This window comes from Pseudopipra pipra, chromosome 5 (assembly GCF_036250125.1).
Source record: "Pseudopipra pipra isolate bDixPip1 chromosome 5, bDixPip1.hap1, whole genome shotgun sequence".
Lineage (NCBI taxonomy): Eukaryota > Metazoa > Chordata > Aves > Passeriformes > Pipridae > Pseudopipra > Pseudopipra pipra.
In genome coordinates, this window is record NC_087553.1 from 28195375 (window position 1) to 28221170 (window position 25796).

At 39.5% G+C, this 25796-nt stretch overlaps 3 protein-coding genes across 6 annotated transcripts; 2 read left to right on the forward strand and 1 right to left on the reverse strand.

The window, feature by feature from the left end:
* The first annotated feature begins 55 nt into the window (after positions 1-55).
* DEPDC4 (DEP domain containing 4) lies at positions 56-19117 on the forward strand. Of its 3 annotated transcripts, none has more exons than XM_064655376.1 (9): positions 56-205; positions 1203-1629; positions 2167-2315; positions 2831-3017; positions 3361-3587; positions 5462-5604; positions 5825-5950; positions 7215-7293; positions 18983-19117. In XM_064655376.1, exons 1-9 carry the CDS (start codon positions 76-78, stop codon positions 19099-19101), a joined length of 1587 nt encoding a protein of 528 aa, XP_064511446.1. In that variant the 5' UTR covers positions 56-75; the 3' UTR covers positions 19102-19117. The 3 variants fall into 3 exon arrangements, with proteins under 3 accessions (XP_064511446.1, XP_064511444.1, XP_064511445.1); XM_064655374.1 differs by lacking the exon at positions 18983-19117 and adding an exon at positions 9690-11388; XM_064655375.1 differs by lacking the exon at positions 18983-19117 and adding an exon at positions 9690-11388 and having other exon boundaries at positions 56-200.
* Positions 13155-21328, reverse strand: ACTR6 (actin related protein 6). Its single transcript, XM_064655383.1, has 11 exons — positions 21187-21328; positions 20415-20532; positions 18661-18729; positions 18241-18364; positions 17270-17405; positions 17123-17179; positions 16338-16436; positions 16072-16150; positions 15245-15416; positions 14377-14515; positions 13155-13587 (listed from the first exon to the last, which is right to left on the reverse strand). The coding sequence occupies exons 1-11, from the start codon at positions 21252-21254 to the stop codon at positions 13458-13460; spliced, it is 1191 nt and encodes a 396-aa protein (XP_064511453.1). The 5' UTR covers positions 21255-21328; the 3' UTR covers positions 13155-13457.
* Positions 21317-25648, forward strand: LOC135414527 (collagen alpha-1(I) chain-like). 2 transcript variants are annotated; one of them, XM_064655393.1, is made up of 2 exons: positions 21317-21743; positions 25404-25648. In XM_064655393.1, the coding sequence occupies exons 1-2, from the start codon at positions 21317-21319 to the stop codon at positions 25418-25420; spliced, it is 444 nt and encodes a 147-aa protein (XP_064511463.1). In that variant the 3' UTR covers positions 25421-25648. The 2 variants fall into 2 exon arrangements, with proteins under 2 accessions (XP_064511463.1, XP_064511462.1); XM_064655392.1 differs by lacking the exon at positions 25404-25648 and adding an exon at positions 21870-22256.
* The last annotated feature ends 148 nt before the right edge of the window (positions 25649-25796 follow it).

Here is a 25796-nt window from a genome sequence, read left to right on the forward strand (position 1 = left end):
GGCGGCCGGAGCGCGGCTCACTTCCGACCCGCAGGGGCGGTGCTGGGCGCGGCCGGGGGCGGCGGGCGGGAAGTGATGCGCTCCGGCGGCTTCCGCCAGCGGCCCGGCCGAGCCCATGGCGGGGTATTTGACTCCGCGCTTCAGGAGGATCCGGAGTCGGAGCGAGTTGGAGCCGCGGCGGGGGAGCGGGCGGCGGCAAGGTGGGGTAAGAGCGTCGTCCCCGCCTCTCCGCAGCTTTTCCTCCCGCAGTGTCTGGGGGGCTGGCGGCGGCTTCGCGACTCGCCGGGAGCGGAGCGGGCTCCCAGGGCTGGCGTCCGTACGGGCGGCCCCGGCTGCTGGTGCTGCGGGAGGGACCCATGGCCGGTCGGCGGGCGGGACAGGGCTAGCGGGGGCTGGCAGCTGGCCAGGAAACAGAAGAGCTTCCTCCGGCCTTATGCCCCGGCGCCGGGGTTGCGGCGGCCGCCGCTGGTACGGCTCGGCGTGGAGCTGTGGCCAGATGTTCCGACCGGGAGGCAGTTGGGATTAATGCATTGCAAGCGCTGGTTTGTCATCTGCTGAGCTCGTAGCTATGCGTGAGGTTAAATTGGGGACTGGGGAACACCTCCCCCAGGTGAAGCTGGGAGCGCTGGGACTACTCAGCCGGTAGCTGTCTGTAATCTGCTCAGGGGGTTCTCTGCAAGTATCTGAAGGGAGAGTGCAAAGAGGATAGAGCCAGACTCTTTTCAGTGGTGCCCAGAGAGGCTGTGATATCTTACGTGGCTCTCTCCACTTCTGGAAATATTCAGAATTTGTCTGGATATGGTCCTGGGCGACCAGCTCTGGGTGGCCCTGCTTGAGCAGAGAGGTTGGACCAGATGGACCCCAGAGGCCCCTGAAAGTCCTGGCCATTCTGTGATTCTTTAGTGTTTTGATGTATATGTACACAGCCCATTCATATAGTATGTGTGGTCATAACAATGAAAAAAAAGCTTCCTCTCCTGTTTTTAGTGTCATTTTGTTATCTTGGCTCTAATGGGTGTGAGTTAGCTTACAAGACGGACTGATTCATGAAGCATTGTCTTTCTCTGTCTTTGTAAAATTCAGCTGATTTTTGAATATTTTTTATAATATATAGATATAACTAAATTCAGAGTGTTAAAATATGGGGGTTTAAATGTTAAAGGTTTATAAATCTGTAAAACTCTCATATAAATGTCTTGCAGATTGCAATGGTCCTTTTCAAGCAACTCAGCTATGGAATGGTATTATACGTGCCCTCCACAATCAACTGGAAATCAAAAGACGTAGACAACATCTGAAAACATATAAAAACTGTTTCACTGGCTCAAATGCTGTCGATGTGGTACTGAGCCATCTTATGCAAAGCATGTACCTAAGCTGTAATGATATTTCTCGACTGAAGGGAGTTCGTGTATGCCAAGCATTGATGGATCACAAGGTGTTTGAGCCAGTCGGAGCAAAGCTTTACTTATTCAAGAACGGGAAAGAAACAGAGTTTGAAGACACAGACACTAGTCTCTATAGATTTGTAAATAGCAGTCTTGATCCTCCTCTTCAAGGAATGAATGAGAACAATGAAAGTTTGTCTCCTGAGCAAATCTGCAAACAAAAAACAATAAGATATTCCAAGTGAGTTACTCCAAACTATTCTAATTTTTCTTTTTTTTTTTTTTTTTTTTAATAAGTTAAGGTGGGTTACCTGTAGGCGAAGTTATGTCTGTCTAACTCATGTGTTGGAGACTTTTCAAAGCTATCTGTCAGTTTTGAGAATGTCATGCTTAAATTGCAGAAGCTACCGGGAATTTCTTGGTAATGTTAAAGTGCTTTGATTTGCCTTTTGTTATTTAGAATAGAGTCTGGCACAGTAGCATAAGCCTAGGTATAATTTGGTTTTGCAGTCGATCGTGCTGAAATCTGAGAATTAGCATGAATGAGGTAGGTACTGAACGCTGGTTAAGGAAATGGAACTAATAAACAGTATTTGGAATCAATATCCTTGCCCTTTCCACAAAGCAGATGTGGATGACTGGAATTCTAGCAGCATAACAAACCCCAGATACAATGAAGTCCTAAAGTTCTGATTTAAGAGCAATTTAGGAAGTAACAGACACATGTCCTAATCATATTTGTTATACAACTAAGTTTTTTTTTTTCCTCCCTGAGCAGAACAAAGTGTGACACACTTTCAAACCCCTCAGCATTAGAAGCAGCTGATAAAAAGAGGGTAGAGGAGCTTCTCCGATCAATCTATGTTCATGCATCTTTACCTCCAAAGATCATGGTTAATGAACCAATTCATCTGCTTTCAAAAAGAGGTGAGGATTGAATTTTTTCATTTTAAAACTTGATTGTTCTTCACTGCATCTTGGAGTGAGTATCCCATTTCTGTTAAACAATGCCCCTCGGAGTCCTAAATTTAACATGTCACTAATGACAGAATATCTAAATGAATGCTAAATGGGTAAATACTTGTAGTAAGTAAATTGAAGGAAACACAACAGGATTATGTTTTTGCAGAATGGTGGTGTTTATGCAAATACTACTTCAGAAGGAAGTAGGGTTTAAGACTAAGAACTTTTTTATTATATGATTCCTTTGCTATTCGCTTCTACTAATTAGAATAGATTATTATGAATTCTAATATGATGGGAGAGATATTTTTTTAGCATTCCTATTTTGGTCCCTTCTTCCCCAACAGAGAAACTTCACACTGTGCTGTTGGCGTGTTTGCTTTGAAGACTTAAAACATTCTTGAGTGAGGTAAAAACAAAGGTTAGTGGTTTACATAAGATCTTGTTTCTGAGGATTTTTTGTTTGTTTATGGTTTCAGTAATGGAAGATGTTTGGAAACAGCAAACTCTGTTGCGATTGCTGCAGTTAATTGATATTCCTCTTCTAGAAGATATCTTGGTGTCTTCAGTGAAGACAAAACCAGACTGTTTTGGCAAAGAAGAAGACCTAGTTATCTCAAATACTTTCCTGGACAGAGAGGTTACATGTAGCTTAAACTTGCCTGAGTAAGTTTGTACACATAGTGGGTTGGTGTTTGGTTTTAAATACTAGCTGAATTCCTGGGGTCAGTGACAGTCTAGCATAAATACAGATTATTTTGATTTGAGTGTACCTCAGGTGTATTGCCTGTAGCATAGGAAAACAATGCAAGTTGCTTATTTTGAGCAGGTCCTTGAACTGCTGTAGTGAAATAAGTTACATCAACTGCGTAAAAACAAGCTCAATGTTGTGGTTCAAATACATGACTATACCTTCATGGTTGTTTCTATCTAGTTTTATTTAAAGGAATAAATAAGAATAGGCAGAGCATTTTAAAGTAAGCACTAAAACTGACTTTTCCTTCTACAGGCTTGACAGATGGCTCTATGCTGCAATTGAATGCTTGGAGTATTTTCCCGACCAGTTCATAGTGATGATTAGTCAGCAGTTACCTCAGAGCACTGACGAACCCAGCAATCTGAATACATACAAGAAGATTCTTTTTGACATTATAATGAAGTATTATAGTCAAAAGAAGGAGTCTCTTCTTGCTGCTCAGGATTCCCATATTCATTCAGGAATTATAGAACTTATAGGTAAGAGCAACCTGGAACCAAAAATACGGGTGAAAGCTATGTAGAGGATGTAACTTGCTAAGCGTCAATTGACTGAATTGTGACACCGTTTGCAATGCTATTGCAGATGCACTGTATAGCTTGGAAGGAAACGTTCAAGATCACTATTAAGAACCTCTGCTCAAGATAAGGACAAATTTCAAAGTTAGATCAAGTTTGCTTAGGGCCTGGGCCAGCTGAATTTTGAAAATCTGCAAGGATAGAGGTACACCGACCTCTGTGGGTAGTTTCAATTAGTAACTACTCTCATTGCAAAAATTTCTTACCCCAAGTCAGAATTTCCCTTATAGTTACTTGTAACTAATAACTTTGTGGCAATGATTTTAATTTTATGTTTTCGTGTTAACCGGAAAAAAGTTTTGTAAATTCTGGATTTAGGGCACTTTTTAGTAATAGAAGTAATTTAAAATTATTAAAGGGACTGTTGAGATTGTGATTCAGGCTGTGATCCCCCCTGCAAAACCCTCCTATCATAGGCTTACAAGTAAACCAGAACAGTTTAAGTTAAATACAAGTTTAAGATAAATCTTACCCTAAATAGGCTTTGTTACTTCTTCAGTTCTATAGGGTTGTTGTGGCTTAACCCCAGCTGCCAACTAAGTTCCACAGAGCCACTCACTAGCTACCTGCCACTACCTCACTCCTGGTGGAGGTAAAAAGTAAAACTTGTGAGTTGAGAAAAGAATGCTTTAATAATTGCAACAAAATGAAATATAATAATACTAATTATAGTAATAGCAGTAATAATAATTGTATTTATTACAATAATAATGAGATAGAGTGGAATAAAACCCAAGAGAAACAAGTGATGCACAATGCAATCATTCACCACTGATGCCCAGCCCATTCCTGAGCAGCAGTAAGTGTCTCTTGGCCAATTCCCCCGAGTTTATGTACTGGGCATGATGTTCCATGGTATGGAATATCCCTTTGGCCAGTTTGGATCAGCTGTCCACTCAACCCTAACTCCCTCAGCTGCTCCTCACTTGCTTACGCTTTTGGTGTTCTTTTTAAACAAAGGTGGTTTCAAATGGCTTGTGGCACACTCCTGAAAGTCCTGGATTATTCCTTGTAAAATTCAAAGTCTGTCTTAGAAGTAGGACAGAGGCCAGAAAATCTTATGTAGGTTGTATTCGTGTATCTGCCTTTGTCTTACTCTTGCTTTAAGAAAGTTAAACTTTTTCATAGCTTCTCACTTTAAAAATGAAGATAACTAGAATTATCATCTAGAGGGTTTGGAGATTATTTCCACTGTATGATGTTTCTTTGAGACTTTCATAGCCTAATGGCTCAAAGGAGGAGGGGGGAACACAGAGACATGACGCCTCACCAACCAACAGTAACAAAAAAAACCCCAAACAAACAAAAAAAGAAAAACCCCAACAGCAGCAAAAAGAACCAAACCAAACAAACAAAACCTCCAACAAAACAAAAAGAAACCAACAAACTAAAAAAGAACTGTCAAAGCAATGAGTGTTGGAATTGTTCAGCTCATTAATTACTTAGAGATGAATCCTAGAAATAATATGAAGATGTGTAAACACCAACAGTGCAAACATCACTTCAGTGTTTGGACATTGTAGACAGACTATAGTAATGTCCTGTATACATTCTTCAAGCACAACTGTTCCCTGACTAGCTATGGGACAAAGACTTTAAGCTTTTATTGAGTAAATGGTGTATAAACCTTACAAGGTTTTAGAATTCACTGAGATAACCTGTTTTGCTTGGAAGGAAAGCCCCCCAAAAGTGGGATTATTATTGGGATTTAAATATGTGTTTGTGACTCTGAAAATGAACAATAGCATTGAATACGCTGCTTTACTCCATTGCAGAAAAAGGAAAAACAGATCAAGCTCTAGAGGCATTACAACTTTATTTAAAATTATTAGCACCAAATATCAGAGAAGAACTACACAGGCTTCTGGCATTCCTAGCCATTGCATCGGAATCTGAGGGCTACAGATTACAAAAACAAGTAAGTATCTGCTATGTTTAATGTAGAAAATAGCACTTTTCTATAGCAAAGCTAATGTTTTTGTCCAAAGGTAGAAGTATTCTATTTACTGCCTTTCAACATGATCTGTTTTAAAACAAATATCAAGATGTTTTCCCACTGATAGCATCCTGTTATACGTAGTCTTTACTAGCACATTGCAAGTCAATCTAATGCCAAATCTGGGTACTTCTTTTTCTAGTTTGAGAACAGATTGGTGATCATCAAGACTTGCACAAAGTTCATCTTGCAAAATAGAACACTGTCAAAATCACAGGCAGAACTGCTGACTCAGTTTCTGATGGACAATCATTCTGAGCTCTTCAAGGTATCATTTTCCTTACATCATTGGCATTTGAAATGTTAAATGCCATGAACTGCGTTTTTTCAAGTAGGCCAGGTCTGAGGAGCAGTGTTTAATGTTTTATCTGTTACAGTTTAACAGTACAACCAAGCAGGGTGAGAAGCTGTTCTAGACTATGAAGGACAGATTTTTGAGAGCTTTGCAATCCTATATAAATTATATCCTTTCTCTTTATCTGCATCGTGTGTATTCAGAAAATATTTAAAGTATCAATGTTTTGTAGAGGCCTTTTGGCACCTTGTTTGTAATGGCTTCCTCCTAAATCTTTAGGCATCTTAGCGTCTTTCTCTTTTAGAAGCTCGCTGACATACTCTGAGTTGTATATAAGATGGTGTGCTCTGGTGCCCCAGTGTATGTGTACAGCTCTGATAGCTCTAAAGTTCCTTTGGTATTTTGAAATGTTAACTTGTAAATTAATAAATAGAACTACGAAATGAAATGACCTTTCTATTAAGCTTGATCAGCTCTGTAAATATACAGATGTGCTTTATAGTCTCTTTTGTTTATGTTCCATCATATTGTCACAAATGTGAAAAGATGGAACTTTCCCATACTCTATACAAATAAGATTCACAAAAACATTGATTTGGTTTCAGTAAAATATTGGTTTTAATTCTTATGCAACATATGCATTTCCAATTCTGACTTTGGGTCAAGAGACATGCGAGATTTTACTTTTTTTTAAATTAGCTCCCGTTTAGTTTGAAAGTATCGAGTGGTTAGTGAGAGTTTTGTATGTGTTAATACACAGCCAAACCCCATTTTATTTTCTTGAATTTTTTTTTTCTTGATACTCTTGTATCAAAAGTTCTGATATAAACGTTAGGGCTTTGATTCCCGATTGGAGATGGAGCCAGAACTGCAGAGCAATGACAGCAGAGGAGATGGTGATTTGCTCTTTCACGCTGCAGTTGAGAGCCTAAGCTGAAATCAGTTTGTTTTACACTACGGTTTTTGACATATCACTGGAAAACAACATCTAGAGATTTTTGCTTCCTATTTCTTTGGCAAGAAATACCAGAAATAAACATATGTATCTTAGTAAAGCTATGTGTTTTAGTCTAATTGTATGAGAGATTTTGAATGTGTACCTAAATAAATGTAGGGATAGATTCTTCTGCAGTTGACTGTGGGTTTTTTTTTTTTAATTGGTCATCTGAAAGCTTTAGATTATCAAAACAAAGAAGTATTGTTTTGTAATTTTTCCCTTATTGGGTTCTATTTTCAGACTCCCTTAACTCTTCTGGAACTAACAAGTAGGAGACTTGAGAGTTTGCTAGAAGGACAAGATCCAGATATCAATTCAGGTAGATGACGTGATACACATTTTTATAGAAACTATTCTATACAAACTGGTTCATCATTAGTTGACTATAATTCTGCATAGACTGTGTTCCTTTGTTGGAAGTGAAGGGTGAGTGATTAGCAGCTAATGCAATAAATAATTGAATTATAGGCTATCAGCAAAACTCTTGTCTGAATATTAGAGATTACATTATATATACATTACATATACATTACAATTTTTTTTTATTATTTCTGGAGATAATAGTGCAAAATGTGCTTCCTGAAGTGACTTACTTATTATTTGGTTCGTGAATGTGATGTGATTTTGTATTTAGGAACAGTATTCTTTTATTTCTTCCACAAGACACCTACAAATTCTCGTAGAGCTCAGTAGTTACAGGTTCTGATAGATGTCTTGAGCACAGACTTTGATCAGTGTTTTGAAGAACTCTCTTCTTCTTCTAGGTAAGCACAAAGTTTATTAAGAGCTATTTGACACCAAGTGTCAAATGCCTTTTTTTAAGCTACACTACCTTTGTGAATGTGAGATTAGTGTTTTTCAGCTTATTTCTTTTATGAGCTAAGATTCCATCTGTCTTTGCTGCCAGAAATATCTTGCAGCACTGATTAAAAGGGTTGGCTTAAATAATTGAATTTCTCTCTGACTACCTTTTTTTCTTTTGACTTCTGTATTGCCAGTGTTTATGTGCTTAAACATTGAAGAAAAATTGAGTCAGGTACTGATAACACTTAAGTTATTTTGCTGTGTAATACTACATTTAATACAGCATCTGCCTGAGAAGTAGTTTAGTACTTCTTTGGTAAGAATCTCTTAACATCTGTGGTGAGTTCTGGAATGTATCCAAATTCCTTCCCATTCAGTTCTGAGAATCACATTGTGTAGCCAAAAAATTCAGAGATGAGCAACAGAGGAAAGAGCTGCTTGTCTGCAGTATTCTTGGAGCCTGTGTCGTCTCCAGCAGCACATTGAACAGACAACTGGAAATACAAGCCCCATACCATATTCTTTCTACTAAGCTTTAGAGTTTCAATCTGCAAATGCATATAGGTTCCATCTACTTGCTGAAATACCTAGTTTGATCTAATTGTAAGCTCTCTGGCATGGCATATTTCTGTTTTTCCTGTGTGCCTCATATTCTGGTGTCATTTTCCCTTTTCTCATAAAGGAGACATCAGGAAAATCTTTCTTGGGAGCTATTGAGCGTGCTTAGCTGGTGAATTTGTCAGGTGTGGGTGGGAGCAGGAGGGAAGGCTGGGGGACCCTGATAAGAAGAGGAGTCTGTCTATTGCAGGAGGGTAAACCTTAGGTCTGCTGGAAATACAGAACACTAAAACCACTGACAAAATTCTGGGGTTGGTTTTAATCTAGTGAGCCACTTATACCACCAGACTAAAGGATCCATGCTGAAGTTTTAAGAGTTAATAACTTTGCCAGAAGCTTTCCCTTTTGAAGAACTATCTTTTTCTTCGTTTGACCCTATGACACCATAAAAGGTACTGGTGTTTGACAGACTCATTGTAAAAGATGGGAAGGACACGTCCGTGTGAAAACTCTGACAGCTCAGGTTAATAACTGCTCTCTGTGTGAAGTCTTAAGATGATGGTGTTTGTACAGAAGGATTACTAAGAATTTTTTCCCCTTTAGGCAACTGACAGTTGTTCAACCAAATCACTTTCTAACATGTATAGGAGGAAAAAGTGTCTGTGGAGTAGCTGAATGCCAGTCTTTCCTCAAGCCAGAACTCAGCTGCCCAGTGATGGGGCTTGAATTCTTGCAGGGCAGTGTTGCATAGATTCCCAGTCTTTTTATGGCTAAGTCGTGCTTGAGTTGCATATTTCTTGGAGTTGTTCCTGGCTCTGCCCTCACTCTGAATCACTGCCTCTTGCATCACCTCTGCTTCTGGTGCCCAAACTATGCTTAGCTGTCTACTCGTTTAGAAGCTCTTAAATTCTATTCCTGATTTCTGAAGTGTGGTTCAGAGGCAACTGTTTCTCCACAGTATTTATTCACTTGTATTAAGTACTGGACCTTGGTACAGGTCTGATTCATTCACAGAGAATCATTGGATCATGACAATGTAAAGTGCCATTCTTGTTGTGTGATGTTCTTCATTATGGTTTCTGTTTGTGAGAACTGTATTTGCTCTTTGTCTTGCATGCCTGTTTGCAGTATAGAATCATCTGTGATACTGCACTTGCAACACTGTTTTTCAATTTTATTTTTGCAATTAAGTTTAGATGTCCCTCTGTGCTCAGTGGAGGGCTTTCACATTGTTTGGAGATGTAATCACATCTGAAGTGGAATATCTGTATATCTATGTTTCTGATCATATTTTTTAACAAAGTTTTTACATGATATGTGAAACTTACTCTGAACCTCTCATTTCTTACAAAGGCTTCACCTTCTGTCAGCGCATTACAACTCAAGAGTATGAAAATCAAAAACAACAAACCAATCAGCATCTTCTAGCATTGATTCAAGAGATGGACAATGACCCTACTGTTCCTTTGAAGCAAAAGAAGAAATTAATCAAAGAATTCAAAAAATATCATTGTCTATTGTAGTGGTTGTAAAACTACATGTGAATTTTGTACTCCAAATGGTTTGACACCAATACAGCCTTTTTTTATCTCTTTTAAAAAAAGTGGAGGATGCACATGAAAATTGTTCATCATAAAAAAATGTTTTCTTCTTATGTCTTTACATCTTCAGTTTCAGGAAATACAACTATCAAAATTACTATGGTGCTAAAAAGCATTAAATCTAATTATTCTTTTAAGCAAAATGTACTTAATTACTCATAAGTTAATACAACACTGCTTGTGCTGCTTTGAGTTCAGGGTTTGGCACTTTTTTCCTTCTGTCCCACAACCCCATGGCACTCTATCTGAGCCAAGTCTACATTCAGAGCCATGTTTGGGTTGATAATCAGTAGGGGATTTTAATCTTTTCTATCTGTAATTAATAATAATTGAAACTGTAGATTATGACTCCTGCGGGTGTTGTAAAAGTGTACAAAGTGTGTCAAAAATGTTAGAAGCAGGTAACTGGGTTTTGAATCTAGCAGGCAAAATTTATTAGGCAGGGAAACTGTGTGTGCTTGCAGGCATTAATTACATCCTGTTGTTACTCCCTCTCCACTATGGCAGACTGAGCTGCTGCTAATTCAGCAATTCTGCAAAAGCAAGTAAAAAATTACATCTTGAAGAAACCTTAGAAATAATAATCTGGGTTTAGATCTCTTGGTATACTTAAGTAATTTATTTTAACATGAGGACAGTTTGAGAGTGTCTAGTTATTTATCATAAATACTTTGATAATGTTTATGAATTTCTACAGCAAAGGTAGAAAGCATGTTGGCCCGTCTTGACACATTGATGGTTAACTGTACATTAACAAGAAAATGTTGATACAAGTCATACAATCATAGAATGGTTTGGACTGGAAGGAACCTTAGAGATCATCTTATTCCAACCCCCCTGCCATGACAAGGACACCTTTCACTAGACCAGGTTCCTCAGAGCTCCATCCAACCTGGCCTTAAACACTTTCAGGGATAGGGCATCCACAACTTCTGTGGGCAACATGTTGCAGTGCCTCACTACCCTCACAGTGTGAAATAAATAATTTCCAGAGGAAAAAAGACCACATTTCACCTTCCAGAGGTGAATGCCCTAAATCCTAGACTACAGGCCCATGTGTTGTTTTCCTAGCCTTCTGTGGGATTTCTAGCCCTATGTCATTCTCCCAGAAGAGGGAGCATGTACAAAGCAGGTTATTGAGAATTTTAAAAAGGAAAGTATTTCCCAGTTAAGTGCTTTTGGTGTTGAGTAGTGGGAGAAAGGGTTTTTAGTTGCCTTTTTTTTTTCCTCTCTTCTCTCTCTCTGTCTTCAGTCCTTTTACTGGGTCTTACTCAAAATACTAAACCTGGTAACAGGGAGGGGTGATAACATGGTAATTTGTAGGCTAGATGAGTGGTGAACTGCTTCGAGGAAAACTGTATTTTTAAAAAACAAACTCTTGCACTTTGTGACTTGAAGTTTTTTGTGGTAATCTAAAGAAGATAATAAAGAACTGTATAAAAAGTGACAAATCTATCATTTCATAGTCCATTCATACAGAAGAGGCAGCTAAGGGGGTGTAGATCCAGGTATCAAGTAGTAAGGAGACGTTCCAAACAGGCATTTATAGCTGCCATGTGGTTCCAGTCAGTTCATGGGACAAGAAGTCGAGATTGATCTAGTTCTGGGAAGGGAAGGAAGAGCTTTTGAAAGCCCTGTTTTATTCATATACCCTGACAGGAGAATTTACTTACCATTAATCTTCTGTTGAAAGAAATGTGATATTTTACATTTAATTATGAGGGCCTGCTGAACAGAACAAGTTTGGTGAACTATAGACTACTGGTTTTCGTTGTAACGCTTTCAGTTAAATTCCAAGAGTAGAAAAATGTTATTGGACTTCACAAAGTTTTGTCACATGTTTTTAACAATATTTGACACAGAATCATCTGGTAGAGAAACTTGGGACCTCTCATTCATTTCTGTTTATGATTTCTAGCATAGAGCTATCAAATTAATTGCCAGTATAAATTTGTTTGAAGTAGAAAATTTCCAGAGCAAAAAGTTTAGTCTATAGGTACTTTTCAGTACGGTCTTACCAAAGTGCAAGTGATGCCACCTTCAAAGTAAGAAGGCTTACTTCTACATACAGCTATCAAAATAACAGTGGACTAGACTTATTCACATCCTACACAATGTAATACAAACTGTGTCCAACAGTTTGTAGGTGTTGGTCTCACACCTTCATACCCCAGCTGCCTCCTCTGTGGCTCATACAGCTGTTAGCAGCAGGAGGAGGGTACCTCTTTCGTTCCTTTCAGTAGGTTAGACTAGAGGAAAGCCAACACGAGCTGGCAGTCCAAAGTAAAAAAGATCATATTCAAGAACGATCATCTCTCATTCTCTGAAGCATTGGCTTCTCTTCTGTGTTGCCCTTATGCAAGGCAGCCAGGTAAGTGTACTGCGTGAGTATACCTACTGGTATTATGTTAGGGCAGACAGCAGAGGGAATGAGACACAGCAGGGTACTCTGCAAATCTGAGAGCACTGAGTACCACCAGACCTAATAAAGAGGCCATTTCCCTGCTGCAGTGAGCTGTATCAGCTCAAGGTCAGTGTCAGCACCATGTATCTATTATCCACCCTGTCCAAGTGACCATCTCAGTCTTGGCAAGCAAGCAAGCCAGGTGGCAAGCAAGCAAGCATGCCCAACTAGCATGGCCCTCCCAGGTTTCTATCTGGCTATTAGCCCATGCTGTGCTCTTTCTCCTCCTGCAAGCCACACTGCACAGACTGATGGCCAGTGACAGAGCTTCTGATGCCAGAAATAAAAAGTAGTGGGGCATTTGTGTTTATCTAGAATGCATGGAGAGGACACAGATGGGTTATCAGCTAGGACACAGCTGCAAGCTTTTCTCACCTTTGTGGCTGCTTCTGATGTCACCTTTTCAAAAAGGTGAGGGGAGTGACACAAAGCTTATTTGCCGAGCCATTGTTCAAAACAAAAACCAAACAAAAAAACCCCACAACCTAAAATCCCTTTTAAAAAAGGAATTGTTCAAATCACTCTTTTCTCAAAGCCTAAGCATAGTTTCAATAGGAGTGGTCACACTAGAAGTATATTCCTCTCATAACTATTCACTAAAATAACGAAAAATAAAGCTCATGTATTTCTTTTCAAGATAAACACATCTCAAAAAGAGTTTCTGAGATTGCCTAACGTCCATTTAATTGCGTGCATGATTTAGAATGATATTCAGTTTAAAAAAAAATCAAACCATTTCTTCTCACTATGTACTAGTGTCACACTGGTACAAGCAATTGGTATTTTTATTATCTCATGCATTAAGGTTTTCTGCAATAAAGAATGCAATGAAGCTCATCAGTAAAAGATGAGAACATTATGAAATGACAAGTAACATATTATTTCATAGTATTAGGCTTGTAAAACTTTATTTTTAAACTCTGAAATTATTTTTTCCCAACCCAATTAAATACAGGAAAGCTAAAACACAATCCTAGCTGATGGAAAACAGGTTGTAGTTCAAAGAATTCCATTCCGAGTAAAACAATGGAATAAAAACATATCCAGCTGTGCTACCTATATATCAAATTTCTCTTCACAGATGTTGTGTCCATGTTCTTCATAATCTTCTCTAGTTACTATCATGTCTTCAAAATCGTCATTTTCAGAAATGAGCTTCCCACCTTCCCAAGAATAAGTAATAGGGCTGAAAAATGAAAAAAGTTATTGTTACTCATCTGTAAGTTCATTTAGAATAGAAGTATGCAGTGATGATTTCCAAGACCTTCATTTAATCATATCTATTTAGAAATACATTTTTGATCGCTAAATCAAACCATCCAGCTTCTGAGAAATTATGAGACAAAGTTTGAAATTTTAGCAGAGCTAGCTGACTTTCCTTTTTAAAAAAGTGCCTCTTTGGAAGCATGTGTGAAGAGGGAATGGCACGGACATGTCTTTGTATTTACTATGCACAGATAATGATTACTTTTAAATAATATTTAAAAATACTCTTTAATAATACTTTTTAAAAAGTAGAGTTTTTTTGTACTTTCGAGGTATATTTGTTTTGTCTCAGTTCTCTCTGCAAAGATGTTACCCCTTCCAAATCCCTGAAGTAGCTACATTAATAATGACATGACAGCATTCAGATGCTGAAAATTCTTCTAAGTAAAAGTCTAAATTCATTAATCTTGCATACTTGCATATCCATTTAATGAAAATAGTCTTATTTATCTGTTTACAATAAAAAGGCTGATCCTAAAAACACTTAACTTTATTAGCCAAAGTACAGAGCAAGCAGGTGGTATCTAATTTATTTGGTTTGTCTGAAAATACACTGATTTAAAATATTCTTTTTGTACAATTTTTGTTCACTTAATATTTAAATTAACACCTTTACTCAGTCTATCTTTTTAATCAGCAAAAGAAATCCTACTCTATAGTTTGTTCTACTAGAAAGATAAAGCCTTCTGTTTAGAAGTTTAGAACTTACTTTTCTGGAAGAACAACAGAAACATCATAATCAGTTGGAGTAAGACATCGAACTTCCGAATAAACTCTATCTCTAAAGCCTGGAAAAAGGGTGTTTCCTCCAGTCAGAACTATGTTCTTGAAGAAATGAGGCTGCATTTCTGTAAAATAAACAAGTAAATCTGTAGTTAGAGACTATGTAGTTAAAGATAAAAGGGTTTTTTTTTCCAATTTTGTTATGAATTGGAACAGAAGTAGGAAATATGCATAGAAGAATTTTATGATCATCTAACCAGTTAAATACAAGAAAGTGATCAATTACCCTATGTTCTTCCTGATTGTAGAATTTGGCTTTCATAACTACTGTTTTCTTACACTGTCTGTTAAATTTCATGTTTGCCAACACAATTCCCCATTCAAAAGGGGTTTTAAATAACACAATTTTTAAAGAGTACACATTAATAGCCTAAATGCTGCCATACTTATGTGGTATGATAACAGTAATCAGCTGTACATCATCTATAAAATGAAAGCTTTAGTATTACTTCTGACAAACAGCAGTCAGGAAGGTTCTACACTTTGATGCTTAAATTACTAAATTTGGCCACTTTCATTTTTCTCATCGGTTTGATTTTTCTCTTCCTCCAGTAAAGAAAGATATTTTAAAAGATAAGTAAAACTAATTTCAAGTTTATTCCACCATTAGTGTCAAAGACAGACAGGTTATGTTAGCAAAGGATGTTAAGAAGAATTAAGTCTACAGAGATTAGCTGATTCAAGAGTAGAAAGAAATCCAAAACCAAACCAACAACAAAACCAACAACAAAACCCACCACAACATCCCTCCTTCCCCCACCTCCCATCCTTTTCATAGTACTTTTAGGTTATACCTTCGGGTAAATTCTGAATAGAATAAACAATGGCTTCAGGAATTCCCATCTCTTGAATACCAATATCCGAAGGATGGAAGAGTATTTCTGGAACTGCAAATCTTTCATTCGTTAGACGAAGTATTTGTTCCCCAGTCTTGTATTTTCCACTTAACACCATCTCTTCCCTCGGCTACATTAAAGACATGAATAGTACCCACTGCTTAAGAAAAGCAATCACATTCTAGAGTATTCAGCTAATCTATTTCATGTACTGCAGAGGTAGGCAGTCATATTATCAACAAATCTTTTAAGAATAATTCATACTCTGGTATTAAATCTGAAGTGACTTTGCTCTTATCAACCGCAGTTTTGTCAGAAGGAAAACAGAACTGGTATGCATGAGAATGGCCCTAAAATATTGGGACTACTTTCAAAATTATGTCCAACATAGTAAATGAGATAAAACTGTTAAATTGTCTTCAGGTTCTTCTATAAAATGACTTTGAACTTTCTACCTATTAGGGTATTTAAATGAAATTCAGAGAGACTGATAAAAAAGCTTAGGAGCAGAGAAAACATTTTCTAACTTAATGTTAAAAACCCCCAACAATAATCATATGCATAGGCTGTATGACAGAGCACAAGCATAGAAAGCTACAACTGTTAAATAATAGAACATAAAATGCTATGCTGAAAAAACAATATTTCGTTTTCATCTCAACTTACTTCGGAAAAACTTTACCAATTAATGCATAGCAATGAAAGATGTTACAGCATTAGAAAAAACCTCTCTACTAGACTTGTGCAGGGGAATAGTCCCAAAAAAATTTCAAAACTATTATTACCTTACAAAATCCTTTTTTGATTGTGCTGAAGTCTGGCAAAACATAATCTACCATTACAGTATTTTCCTCTCCTTTCAATCTGAAAGAGAAGAATGTAAAATTCAACAGAATAAAGAACAGGTTCTAAATTCCAACTATTTTATACTAACAAGACTTTTTTTCATTTAACTGGAAAATTTTCTGATTAAGAGTATAGTTTTATTTGTTTGTACAAATAGATTATTCAGAAGTACCAACATTTACATTTAGTACTGCTGCATACATACTTGGCAATGTCCATGTCCTTGTAAAAGTCTTGAGAAACATAGCACACATCTTCTTTCACTTGATTAATTACATGCGTTTCATCCATAACATGTAGCTGTCTGACAAAACCAAAAACCAAAAACACTGAAGTTTGAGAATAATCAAGTCTTCCATTTCCTGTCCAGTTTTCCACTGGAGATGAGTAACCATCGTTTTCATGTCACAGAAAACTAGTGCCTCAATACCTAAAACTCGTATTCAATTTACAAATGCATTCCTGGCCTACTGGAGTTTAGTATTTTCCTATTTCACAGTTCAGTAAATACAAATATTAACCTGCATTTGCCCATTGTCTTCCTAACAAGCATAGCCATAATCCTGCAATTAGCTCTCTTAGCAAAGACCTTGACCTAGATAAAGTTCTAAGCTAAAGCACCCCAGTGAAAAGTTGACCCTGCTGAATTTTATTTGTGTTACTGATAATGGGCAAACTGACTGATGATCTACTGAGACACCTCAGAAAATATGTAAAGACTTGTATAATTGTGAGCACACAGCTAACCTCATCAACTTCAAAAGCGTGGGCACTTTGAAAAATAACAGCCTAATTCTTCAAAGAGTATATGCTCATCTTAATTCATCCTGAGCTGAAGGTCAAGATGGCAGTTAGCAGATTATAACAGACAAAAATTCCCTTCTCCTTTAAACAGCATTTAATCTAAAATTCATAGAACCAGGAAGAATACCCCATGAACTTTTAGCTCATTTCATACCAAGTTTCATAGTGAAGATCAGCATGCTTTACCTGTAAGAGATGATCTCCTTTAAATGGTTGGTTAAGAGTTTCCCTCCAACATTAATCCTACAGAAAAGGAGTAACACAAGGCATTCTGTCATTATTAACTTCAGGCATAGAAAACGATTCTTGTAGAAAATATATACTGCAGTTTACCTTATGATTGCCTCTTTCTTCTTTTTACTTCTACAATAAGGTACAATGTGTGTAAAAGAGTATCCACTATCCACAATGATACAACACAGCTCAGATGGATTGTCTCGGAAATACCTGTGTGCACTAAGAGCTCCAGCTGAAATACAGGAAATTTAATTCAATTTTTATGTGAATATACACTTTTAGAATTTACAGTGATATGAAAGTGTACTTGCTTCATATTTTAAATGCCGTTGACAGACTTCCAAGACCTCAATACATAATACTACAGCCAACACATGAATTCATTTTGACAGTGGATAAAATTAAGTGTTGTATATGGCCCCATTTAATCTTTTTCAGGAATTCTGGGCCACATTCAGTTTCCCCTCCTAAAGTCCAAGCACATTGATCACGTCACAACTTATCAAACATATATAAAGGAGTATCTCATGTCCTGTTACCTTTCAGAAGGGTGGTGATGTTATTTACATATTCCCTGTGAGATACAATATATTTCATGATTGTAATGCTGCATTTGATTTGCTAATACAAAACAAAACCAAACAAAAAACCAATCTCAGACCCCCAAAAATAGAAAGCTACCAAAGACTTCATGCGAATTTTTGGTAGACTTTTTCAAATGCTATCCTTTTTTAAAATCCATCTGTTATTTCTGTCATCCTTACTCTCCTCAAATTTCTTGTAATTCCATACCATGACACTCTCTTCAGAAAATAGTACAATAGTACAGCTGGAATTTATAAAATAAATAACTTTTAAAATTTTAATACAGTTAAGAGTACATGTACAAGTATATTACTCAAGAGCCAGGAAGGAAATTAAGGAATTTTTATACTATCTTTATGTAAATATATATATATGTGTATTTGCGTACGCATGCATGCTTTTTATGTATGTATTTATTTATTTATTTTAAAAGGGTTACGCTTCAAGACATATAAATGCAAACTAGAAGGAGACAGACTCACCATTTACTCTAAGAACTGCTTGAAATTGATATTCTTCAAATAGAATTTCATTCATAGATTCTTGTATTGAACTGAAGTTAAAATAAGGTTCGGTAATAATAATATTGGTATCTACAAAATCCACCTATGAAAAATATATTAAGATTGTCATTACATAAAACCAATATATTTTGGCCTACTGACCTAGTTCATCTCTTGTATATTAAATATTTCTTGATCTCTAAACCACACTGTATCTGTCTGTGATTATTGTTTTTCTTCAGTTTGCAAAAACATAAATCCCTGTGATTTCTAATTGAAGACACTTTCAAAGAGAACAGTAAGCTCTCCAGTTCTATTTTAATATTTGAGGTACTTATGTTAATTTCATTAGTCAGTATTTAATCTACACAAAATAAGTAATTAAGAAAAGGCTCTTACTTGATACATTTCTTTTCCAAAAAGATAATCCCAAACCTGTCTCTGGACATCCCAGTTCACCAAGTAACCCTGTAGGAATTTAGAAAAAAACTTTCACTATTTAGAAAAAATAAAATCATACTTAAAAAAAGGTCAAATGATTGACAGACTGATAATATAAAAGGTTTGGAGAGTTAAAATGTTTAAATTTGCATTTCTAGGCTAAGGAGTAAAAGCTACATAGCATAAAGTATGTTAAAAATATTCCTCATTGATATGTTAATTACTACACTACAAAAACAATGTAAACTGTGTTTTCTGTATACATTATTCTCTTTGGCAGAAGCCTGTCAATCTGCCCACAGTGCCAGAAGTGGTTATGGAGCAGATTATCTGGAGTGCCATCACACAGCACGTACAGAACAAACAAGCAACCAGGTCCAGTCAGCACAGGTTTATTAAAGCTTGACTAACCTGACCTCTTTCTTTGACAAGGTGACCTGCTGAGTGGAGGAAGGAATGGATGTGGATGTTGTCTACCTGGACTTCAGTAAAGTCAGACAAGTCTGAGCTGGCTGCACATGGCTTGAATGGGTGTGTTCTTTGCTGGGTAAAAAACTGGCTGGAAGGCTGGGCCCAGACTGGTGGTGAATGGTGCCACATCCAGTTTGGCATCCAGTCACCAGTGGTGTTCCCCAGGGCTCAGTATTGCGGCCAGTCTTGTTTATTATCTCTATTGTCAACCTGGACAAGAGTGTTGGGTGTACCCTCAGTAAGTTCACAGAAAGCACAAAGTTGGATGGAAGTGTTGATTTGTTGGAGGGCAGGAAGGCTATGCAGAGGGATCTGGACAGGCTGGATTGATGGGCCGAGGCCGGTTGTGTGAGGTTCAATGAGGCCAAGTATTGGGTCCTGCACTTGGGTCACAACAACTCCATGCAGGGCTTCAGGCTGGGGGCAGCGTGGCTGAAAAGCTGCCCAGTGGAAAAGGACCTGGGGGTGCTGGTTGACAGCACCTGAACATGAGCCAGCATTGTGACGAGGTGGTCAAGAAGGCCAATGGCATCCTGGCTTTTATCAGAAATAGTGTGGCCAGCAGGACCAGGGAAGTGATTGTCCTGTGCTCTGCACTGGTGAGGCTGCACCTCAAATCCTGTGTTCAGCTTTGGGCCCCTCACTACAAGACATTGAGGGGCTGACGTGAGTCCAGAGAAGGACAACAGAGCCGGTGAAAGGTTCAGAGAACAAATCTTATGAGGAACAGCTGAAGGAGGCTGTTTAACCTGGAGAAAAGGAGTTTCAGGGGGGACTTATTGCTCTCTACCACTACCTGAAAGGAGGCTGAAGTGAGGTGGGGGCTGGCCTCTTCTCCCAAGTAACAAGCAACAGTACAAGAAGAAATGGCCTCAAGTTGCCCCTGGGAGGTTTAGATTGGCTATTAGGAAACATTTTCTTACCAACAAGGCTGTCAAGCACTGGAACAGGCTGCCTAGGGAATTGTTTGAGTCACCATCCCTGGAGGTATTCAGAAGATGTGGCACTTAGGGACATGGCTTAATGATGGACTGGACAGTGCAGGGTTAACAGTTGGATTTGATGATCTTAAAGGTCTTTTTCAACCTAAACAATTCCATGACTCTTAAACTTCACACTATTGACTCTGATTCTTGGATAATACCACTCACAACCCTGCAGCTGTGGTATATTGTATGAAAACTATTCCTTACAAAAATTTACGTTTAGCTTTCATGTTAAACTGAGGATTACTTACTTACTTTCTGAAAGGGAAGAATATAAAAAAGACCAGAAGGATCCTTAATTTCATCCAGTTGATTTGCTGTAAAGGTTTTCAGACGTGCAGTCTTTGATCTGAACTGACAGTTGGGAATAACGCTGGAAAAGATTGGGAAGTTTCCTATTCAACATGGTATGAGACACATTCATTGTCTTTATGCCACTTGCATAAATAGTATACGTTCAATAATGTTTTTGCTGCTGTATTTTGGTTTTAGTCCATTTACTGGAGCTAGTTACGAGGGAAATCTCCAATTTCTGACACCTTCAGTGCAGACAAGATACCTTTTCGAAAAACAACCCCCCCCAGCCACTGCGCTGAGCTGCAACTACCATCTCCCGGCCATCAGTACAATCAGAAAAGTGCCAGGGGCTCTTCTCCCACCCTGGCCGGTGGGGCATGGTGTGACACGAAGGAACACGTTGTGACACGGCGGGGCACGGCAGGACATGGTGTGACACAGTGGAGCACACCGTGGTACGGTGTGACACGCTGGGTACGGTGTGACACGCTGGGGTACCACATGACACGGCGGGACACACCAAGACAGCCCCGCCGACAGACCCACGCGCGCCGCAGGGGCGGGGCCCGCAGCCGCCGCAGGGGCGAGGCGGGGCCAGGCCGCGCCTCTCGGCGGCGGGCGCAGGCGCGGGCCGGTGAGGGGCCGAGAGGCGGGTCGGATCCGCGCTGGGGCCGGCGGGAGCCATGAGGGGACGCGCAACGCCCCCCCCGGTCCCGCCCCGGGCCCTCACCTGACGTTCGCGTGGCTGTAGCCGATCTTGGCGTTGTAGGCGCCGTTATCCAGCACCAGCGTCGCCATGTTCCCCACGGCGCCACGGCCGCCGCCGTCCCAGTATTGATCCGCCACCGCCGTGGATCTCTATGGTGACCATAGAGCGGAGGAGCAGCGCGCGTGGCCCGTCGGGACGCGGAGGTGCCGGCAGCGCTCCGCCTCCGCCTGGGGCCGCCCGCCGTGCCGGTGACGCTGGCGGGGCTGCGGCGCCATTGGCCGGGCGTGACCCGGCAGCGCTCGGCAAAGGGGCGGGCGGGGCGGTGACACGGCGTCACCGCGGACAGCGCCCCTCAGTGCCGCCCACCGCGCCTGCCTGCGCGCACGGACCCTGCCCCGGCCGCCGTCAGCCCCGCGGGGGCGGCAGCGACCGCTGGGGACCGGGCGGGGCCGTCACGGCGAGAGCTGAGGTCGGGGGTGTGTTACAGTTACCGCGCGGTCGAGGGAATGCTGTGCCCTCGGGTGTTCCTGGCAGTTCGGGGCGCTGCCATACGGGAAACCCGCGCCTCGGGGAGGAAGGTGATGTTCGATAATCACGTTATGTGGGAAGTGAGCAGCAACACGGGGCTGCGCTCTGTAAGAGTGTGACAAAATGAAAAGAGAGACGACTCTTTAAATCCCACCGTCATTATTTTAACGTTACAGAATCACAGAATCAGTTGGCTTGAAAAAGACCTCTGAGATCATCGGATCCAACCTGTGAAAGAACACCACCGTATAATCTAGACCACGGCACCAAGTGCCATATCCAGTCCTTAAACACCTCTAGGGACAGTGACTCCACCACCTCCCTGGACAGTCATTTCCAATGCCTAATCACCTGTCCTGTGAAGAAACTCTTCCTACTGCTCAACCTAAACCTTCTCGGGCACAGCTTAAGACTATGTGCTCTTGCCCTGTAGCTGGTTGTCTGGGAGAAGGGGCCAACCCCCACCTGGCTACAACCGCCTTTCAGTAGAAAGGAGGTGTTCTAAGCATGCTGTGATTAACACTATTTTATTATAAATAATATTAAAAGCAGTGTTAGAGTTCTCTGTGGATGCAGCCCAGGATCTGTTTTGCCTTTGCTGCTGCAGCAGTGTACTGCTGACTCCTGTTCAGCCTGCTGTCCACCTGGACCCCCAGATCCTTTTCCACAAGGTTGTTCCTCCTGCTACACAGGTCTGAGCCTGCACTGGGCTCTGTGTGTATGTTGTCTCAAGTGCAGTACCTTGCAGTTCTCTTGATGAATTTTGCTGTCTTTATATGTTTTACTTACCATCACTACTATCTTTTTTCTTATCCAGTTAAAAAAGCGCACTACTGCTTTGTGTCTGTGTATAATTGACTCTCCTGTAAATATGAGAACTTAAAAATAACTGCTGCTCTCTATGACGACTCTTTACCCTAACAAATATCAAATGTCTTTCTGTGAGCCAGGATGCTTATTGGAACGCACAGCAATCTGATTTTAGACAAATCCTCTTTATGTGCTTGTAAAGGAAGTGTATCTTAAGGACAGCATCCTTAATCCTCACTCTAGCAGACACATTATTTGGTTCTTGAGGAGAGGTCAGAGGAATTATCAAAAGCCTGTTTTTCCAGTTCAGGAGTTTCTGGGTGCATTTAAAGAACACTGTAAAATGTTGTTAGTTCTCCTTCTTTGCCTACTGACAGGTATAGTAATAGTAAATTTGGGGGTTGTAATTAAAATCCAAAATACATAAAGCAGAATAGTAACAAATTATTTAAGTATTCAGTGTTAAAGAGAAACATACAATATTACTGTTAAAATTACGTAACTTTTACTTCATCCTTTTACTCATAGAAACTTCTTAAAAGAATAGTTTAGACTCAAAAAATCATAATAGCTATTGCTAACTTTTGCCTTGTAAAAACAAAGGTGAAAGCCAGAATTCTGTAAATTACTTTTTCCCTTCTAGATACTAGCTCTAGTTCTATGAAACTTCATCTGTTATCATTCAATGACTTATGCTGGATTCAGAGTTAGTTTCACTTTTCTTTCTTTTTTTTTTCAGGACCTACAGGACAAGTGCCAGGCTATTAAGAGTTCACTTAGATTTATGTGTAGTGGTTGATATACATAAATATTTAAAATCTCTTGGAACTAAAGTTGGTATATTTACTATCACTGCTACCTGAGGGCAATTCATACATATTTATTGAGTTTGTTTACACATTCACTCATATATTGCAATGGCACTTCTGATAATACTTTCTGTTGTTGTTAGAGTACGTAACAAAGTCAGCCACACAGCAAGGACACATAAATAGGACTTTCAAAAGTCCATGCAGCAGCAAACCTTGTACCTTGCCCCTTACAACAGTGAGAATTGATATTTTGTGATGCTCTTTGAATAATGGTCTGTCAGACTACCTAAGCCTTGCACATCTGCATTTGAAAACAGACCATTATCTTTTGCATTATCCATATGAAGCCATGCCAAATTTCTCATTCTGCAAGTATGGTACAAAGCATTCACTGAAACTTAGGTAACATTTAATTTGCTGTATTTTGTTGTTTTGGTGGGTTTTTTTTTAACCACATCTCCTTTATTAGGGGAAAAAACAAATTTTTTTTTGCTAATTCTGTGACCTTCATGTTTCTGAAGTTGCTTGAGTTCTACTTGATTTTGTGTTTTTTTTTCCTCTCAATTCCATTCCAGTTTTTATAATTCAGAAATCCCTATGACCACATGAAAAGTCAAACTCCCTCTGCACACCCTAAACAAACCACAGGTGCTTATTGGCTCTGCTCTGTGGGAACACACAGCCTCAGAATGACTGAATGGTGCCACGTACAGAATTTGCAGGTTGTTTAGAACATCCAAAGGAAGTTGCCCTTGAGGAAGAAGTTATTGCTGCCTTTGACAGAGAGGGCGTTATCCAGGACTTCGAATCCTTCTACCTTTATTTAGGTGACAGTGAGGGGCAGGTTGATGGTTGAGGTGACTGCCTGATGGAAAACTCTACATCCGTGCCTTCTTGGGTTTTCTGTTAAATTAAAAGTGTTCGCAATTTGGCCCTGAAAATACCTATGGGAAGCATAAGACAATTTTTTTCTTTGAGATCATTTTAGTATCCTGGACACACTCACAAGTGGGGTTCTTTCTTGGTAACATGAGTGCCAGCTGCTAGATAAGGGAGGGAAGCCAGGAGCTGGGAGGGATACTGTGGCCAGCAGGGTAGGACCTTGCTAGAAAGGGCCTGTCCCACCACCAGGGAACAAGGCTGGCAAGGGTGGGAGCGAAGCCCAGAGCCCAGGTCATCAAGCTGATGATAAAGCAGGTCCAACATCAAGTTAAGTCAATCCTCAAGTCAGGGGCAGGATCAGGACTAGTGGGATGAGTAAGAATCAGACATAGTCCAGAGATCACCAGGCAGGTCCATGGTGACTGGGTAGGTCTGAAATCAACATGGAAAGCTGGTGCCCTTCTAATTCCCTAGGCAGTAGGGAGAATGTGGTATGTGGTTGGTGTTGATTTGTGCATTTTCCTCTGTTCCTCCATTCAGTGTGCTCCAGGAGATGGGAGGGATAACATGAGGTTACAATTCAGATCAGCCCTGCTGCACAGAAATATTTCTGCTTTTCGGTTCTGACATTGGTGAAGAGCCTCAGGACTTCCCCCGTTCTGTCAGTGCTATGCTTGCGAGACATTTGAAAGAGAACACGCAGCATGGGTCCTGCTTTCCTTGCCCCTCATATTTTCTCTCTTGATAAGAAGCTGATCCATCATGACGATGAGCATTGTTTCTCCATGATACTGGTAGATTTTTTCCTAGTTGAGAAAATTGAACTTAAAACAGGCATAAAGTGTTAGCTTTCATACACAGCTCATTTCTACTTTATAAATCTCTTTTAAGAATATAATGAGGTCAGTATTGCACAACTGACTGTTTTTTAAATGTCTGGAAAAATCAATTGAAAATGTTCATCTCCTGACCTGTTTTTTCTATTACTGCTTCATATTTCTGACTTAAAGGTCCTTGGGGTTTTGGTTCATTGCTTGTAAATTATTAATGTTATGCATATGAGAAGCAGAGAAAATACTATCTGATGTCTTTCCTTTGCAGCTCTAGACTATTACAGAGGCAGCAAGCCATCCTTCATATGGAGGTCACATCTGAAAAGCTTGTTAGTTTTCTAACTGATAATTTTTTTTCTTTTTCTTTTCCCAGTTAATACTACTTTTTAGAGTCCTTGGTTACCTACCACTGAAACTCTTAAAGATACCTTTTCTGAATGAGGGACCACCAGACAAGAGGGTTACTGGATGAACAAAACTAATACAAGGCAATTATTTTTTAACTAAGTTGGAGATTTTGCTACAGCATGATAAGCTGTTCTTTCAGAAGTAAAATAACTCATAGTTTTTATACTTGCCACAGATACCCAGTGAAATATAAGCACCGGAGAAACATGATTTTACAAGTCTTTGGGTTTGAGAAATTCAGCTTAAGGGAAATATATGTGTGTGTATATATAAGAATGTATTGCCAAAGCCTTATAAGTTTCTGACCGTAAGCTCTTCACCTTGCCACGTTCCATTTGTCTGGTGCTGTAGAAGCTGC

Coding starts and splice junctions, on each gene's coding strand:
- DEPDC4 (XM_064655374.1), top strand. CDS start 76: ATGCGCTCCGGCGGCTTCCGCCAGCGGCCCGGCCGAGCCCATGGCGGG. Junction 3,588..5,461: donor AGGAATTATAGAACTTATAG/GTAAGAGCAACC, acceptor ACTCCATTGCAG/AAAAAGGAAAAACAGATCAA. Junction 5,605..5,824: donor GCTACAGATTACAAAAACAA/GTAAGTATCTGC, acceptor TTCTTTTTCTAG/TTTGAGAACAGATTGGTGAT.
- ACTR6 (XM_064655383.1), bottom strand. CDS start 21,254: ATGGCGACGCTGGTGCTGGATAACGGCGCCTACAACGCCAAGATCGGC. Junction 17,180..17,269: donor AAGAAAGAGGCAATCATAAG/GTAAACTGCAGT, acceptor CCTTTTCTGTAG/GATTAATGTTGGAGGGAAAC. Junction 13,588..14,376: donor TCTGTTGTTCTTCCAGAAAA/GTAAGTTCTAAA, acceptor TTCATTTTTCAG/CCCTATTACTTATTCTTGGG.
- LOC135414527 (XM_064655392.1), top strand. CDS start 21,317: ATGGTGACCATAGAGCGGAGGAGCAGCGCGCGTGGCCCGTCGGGACGC. Junction 21,744..21,869: donor CCCGCGCCTCGGGGAGGAAG/GTGATGTTCGAT, acceptor TTAACGTTACAG/AATCACAGAATCAGTTGGCT.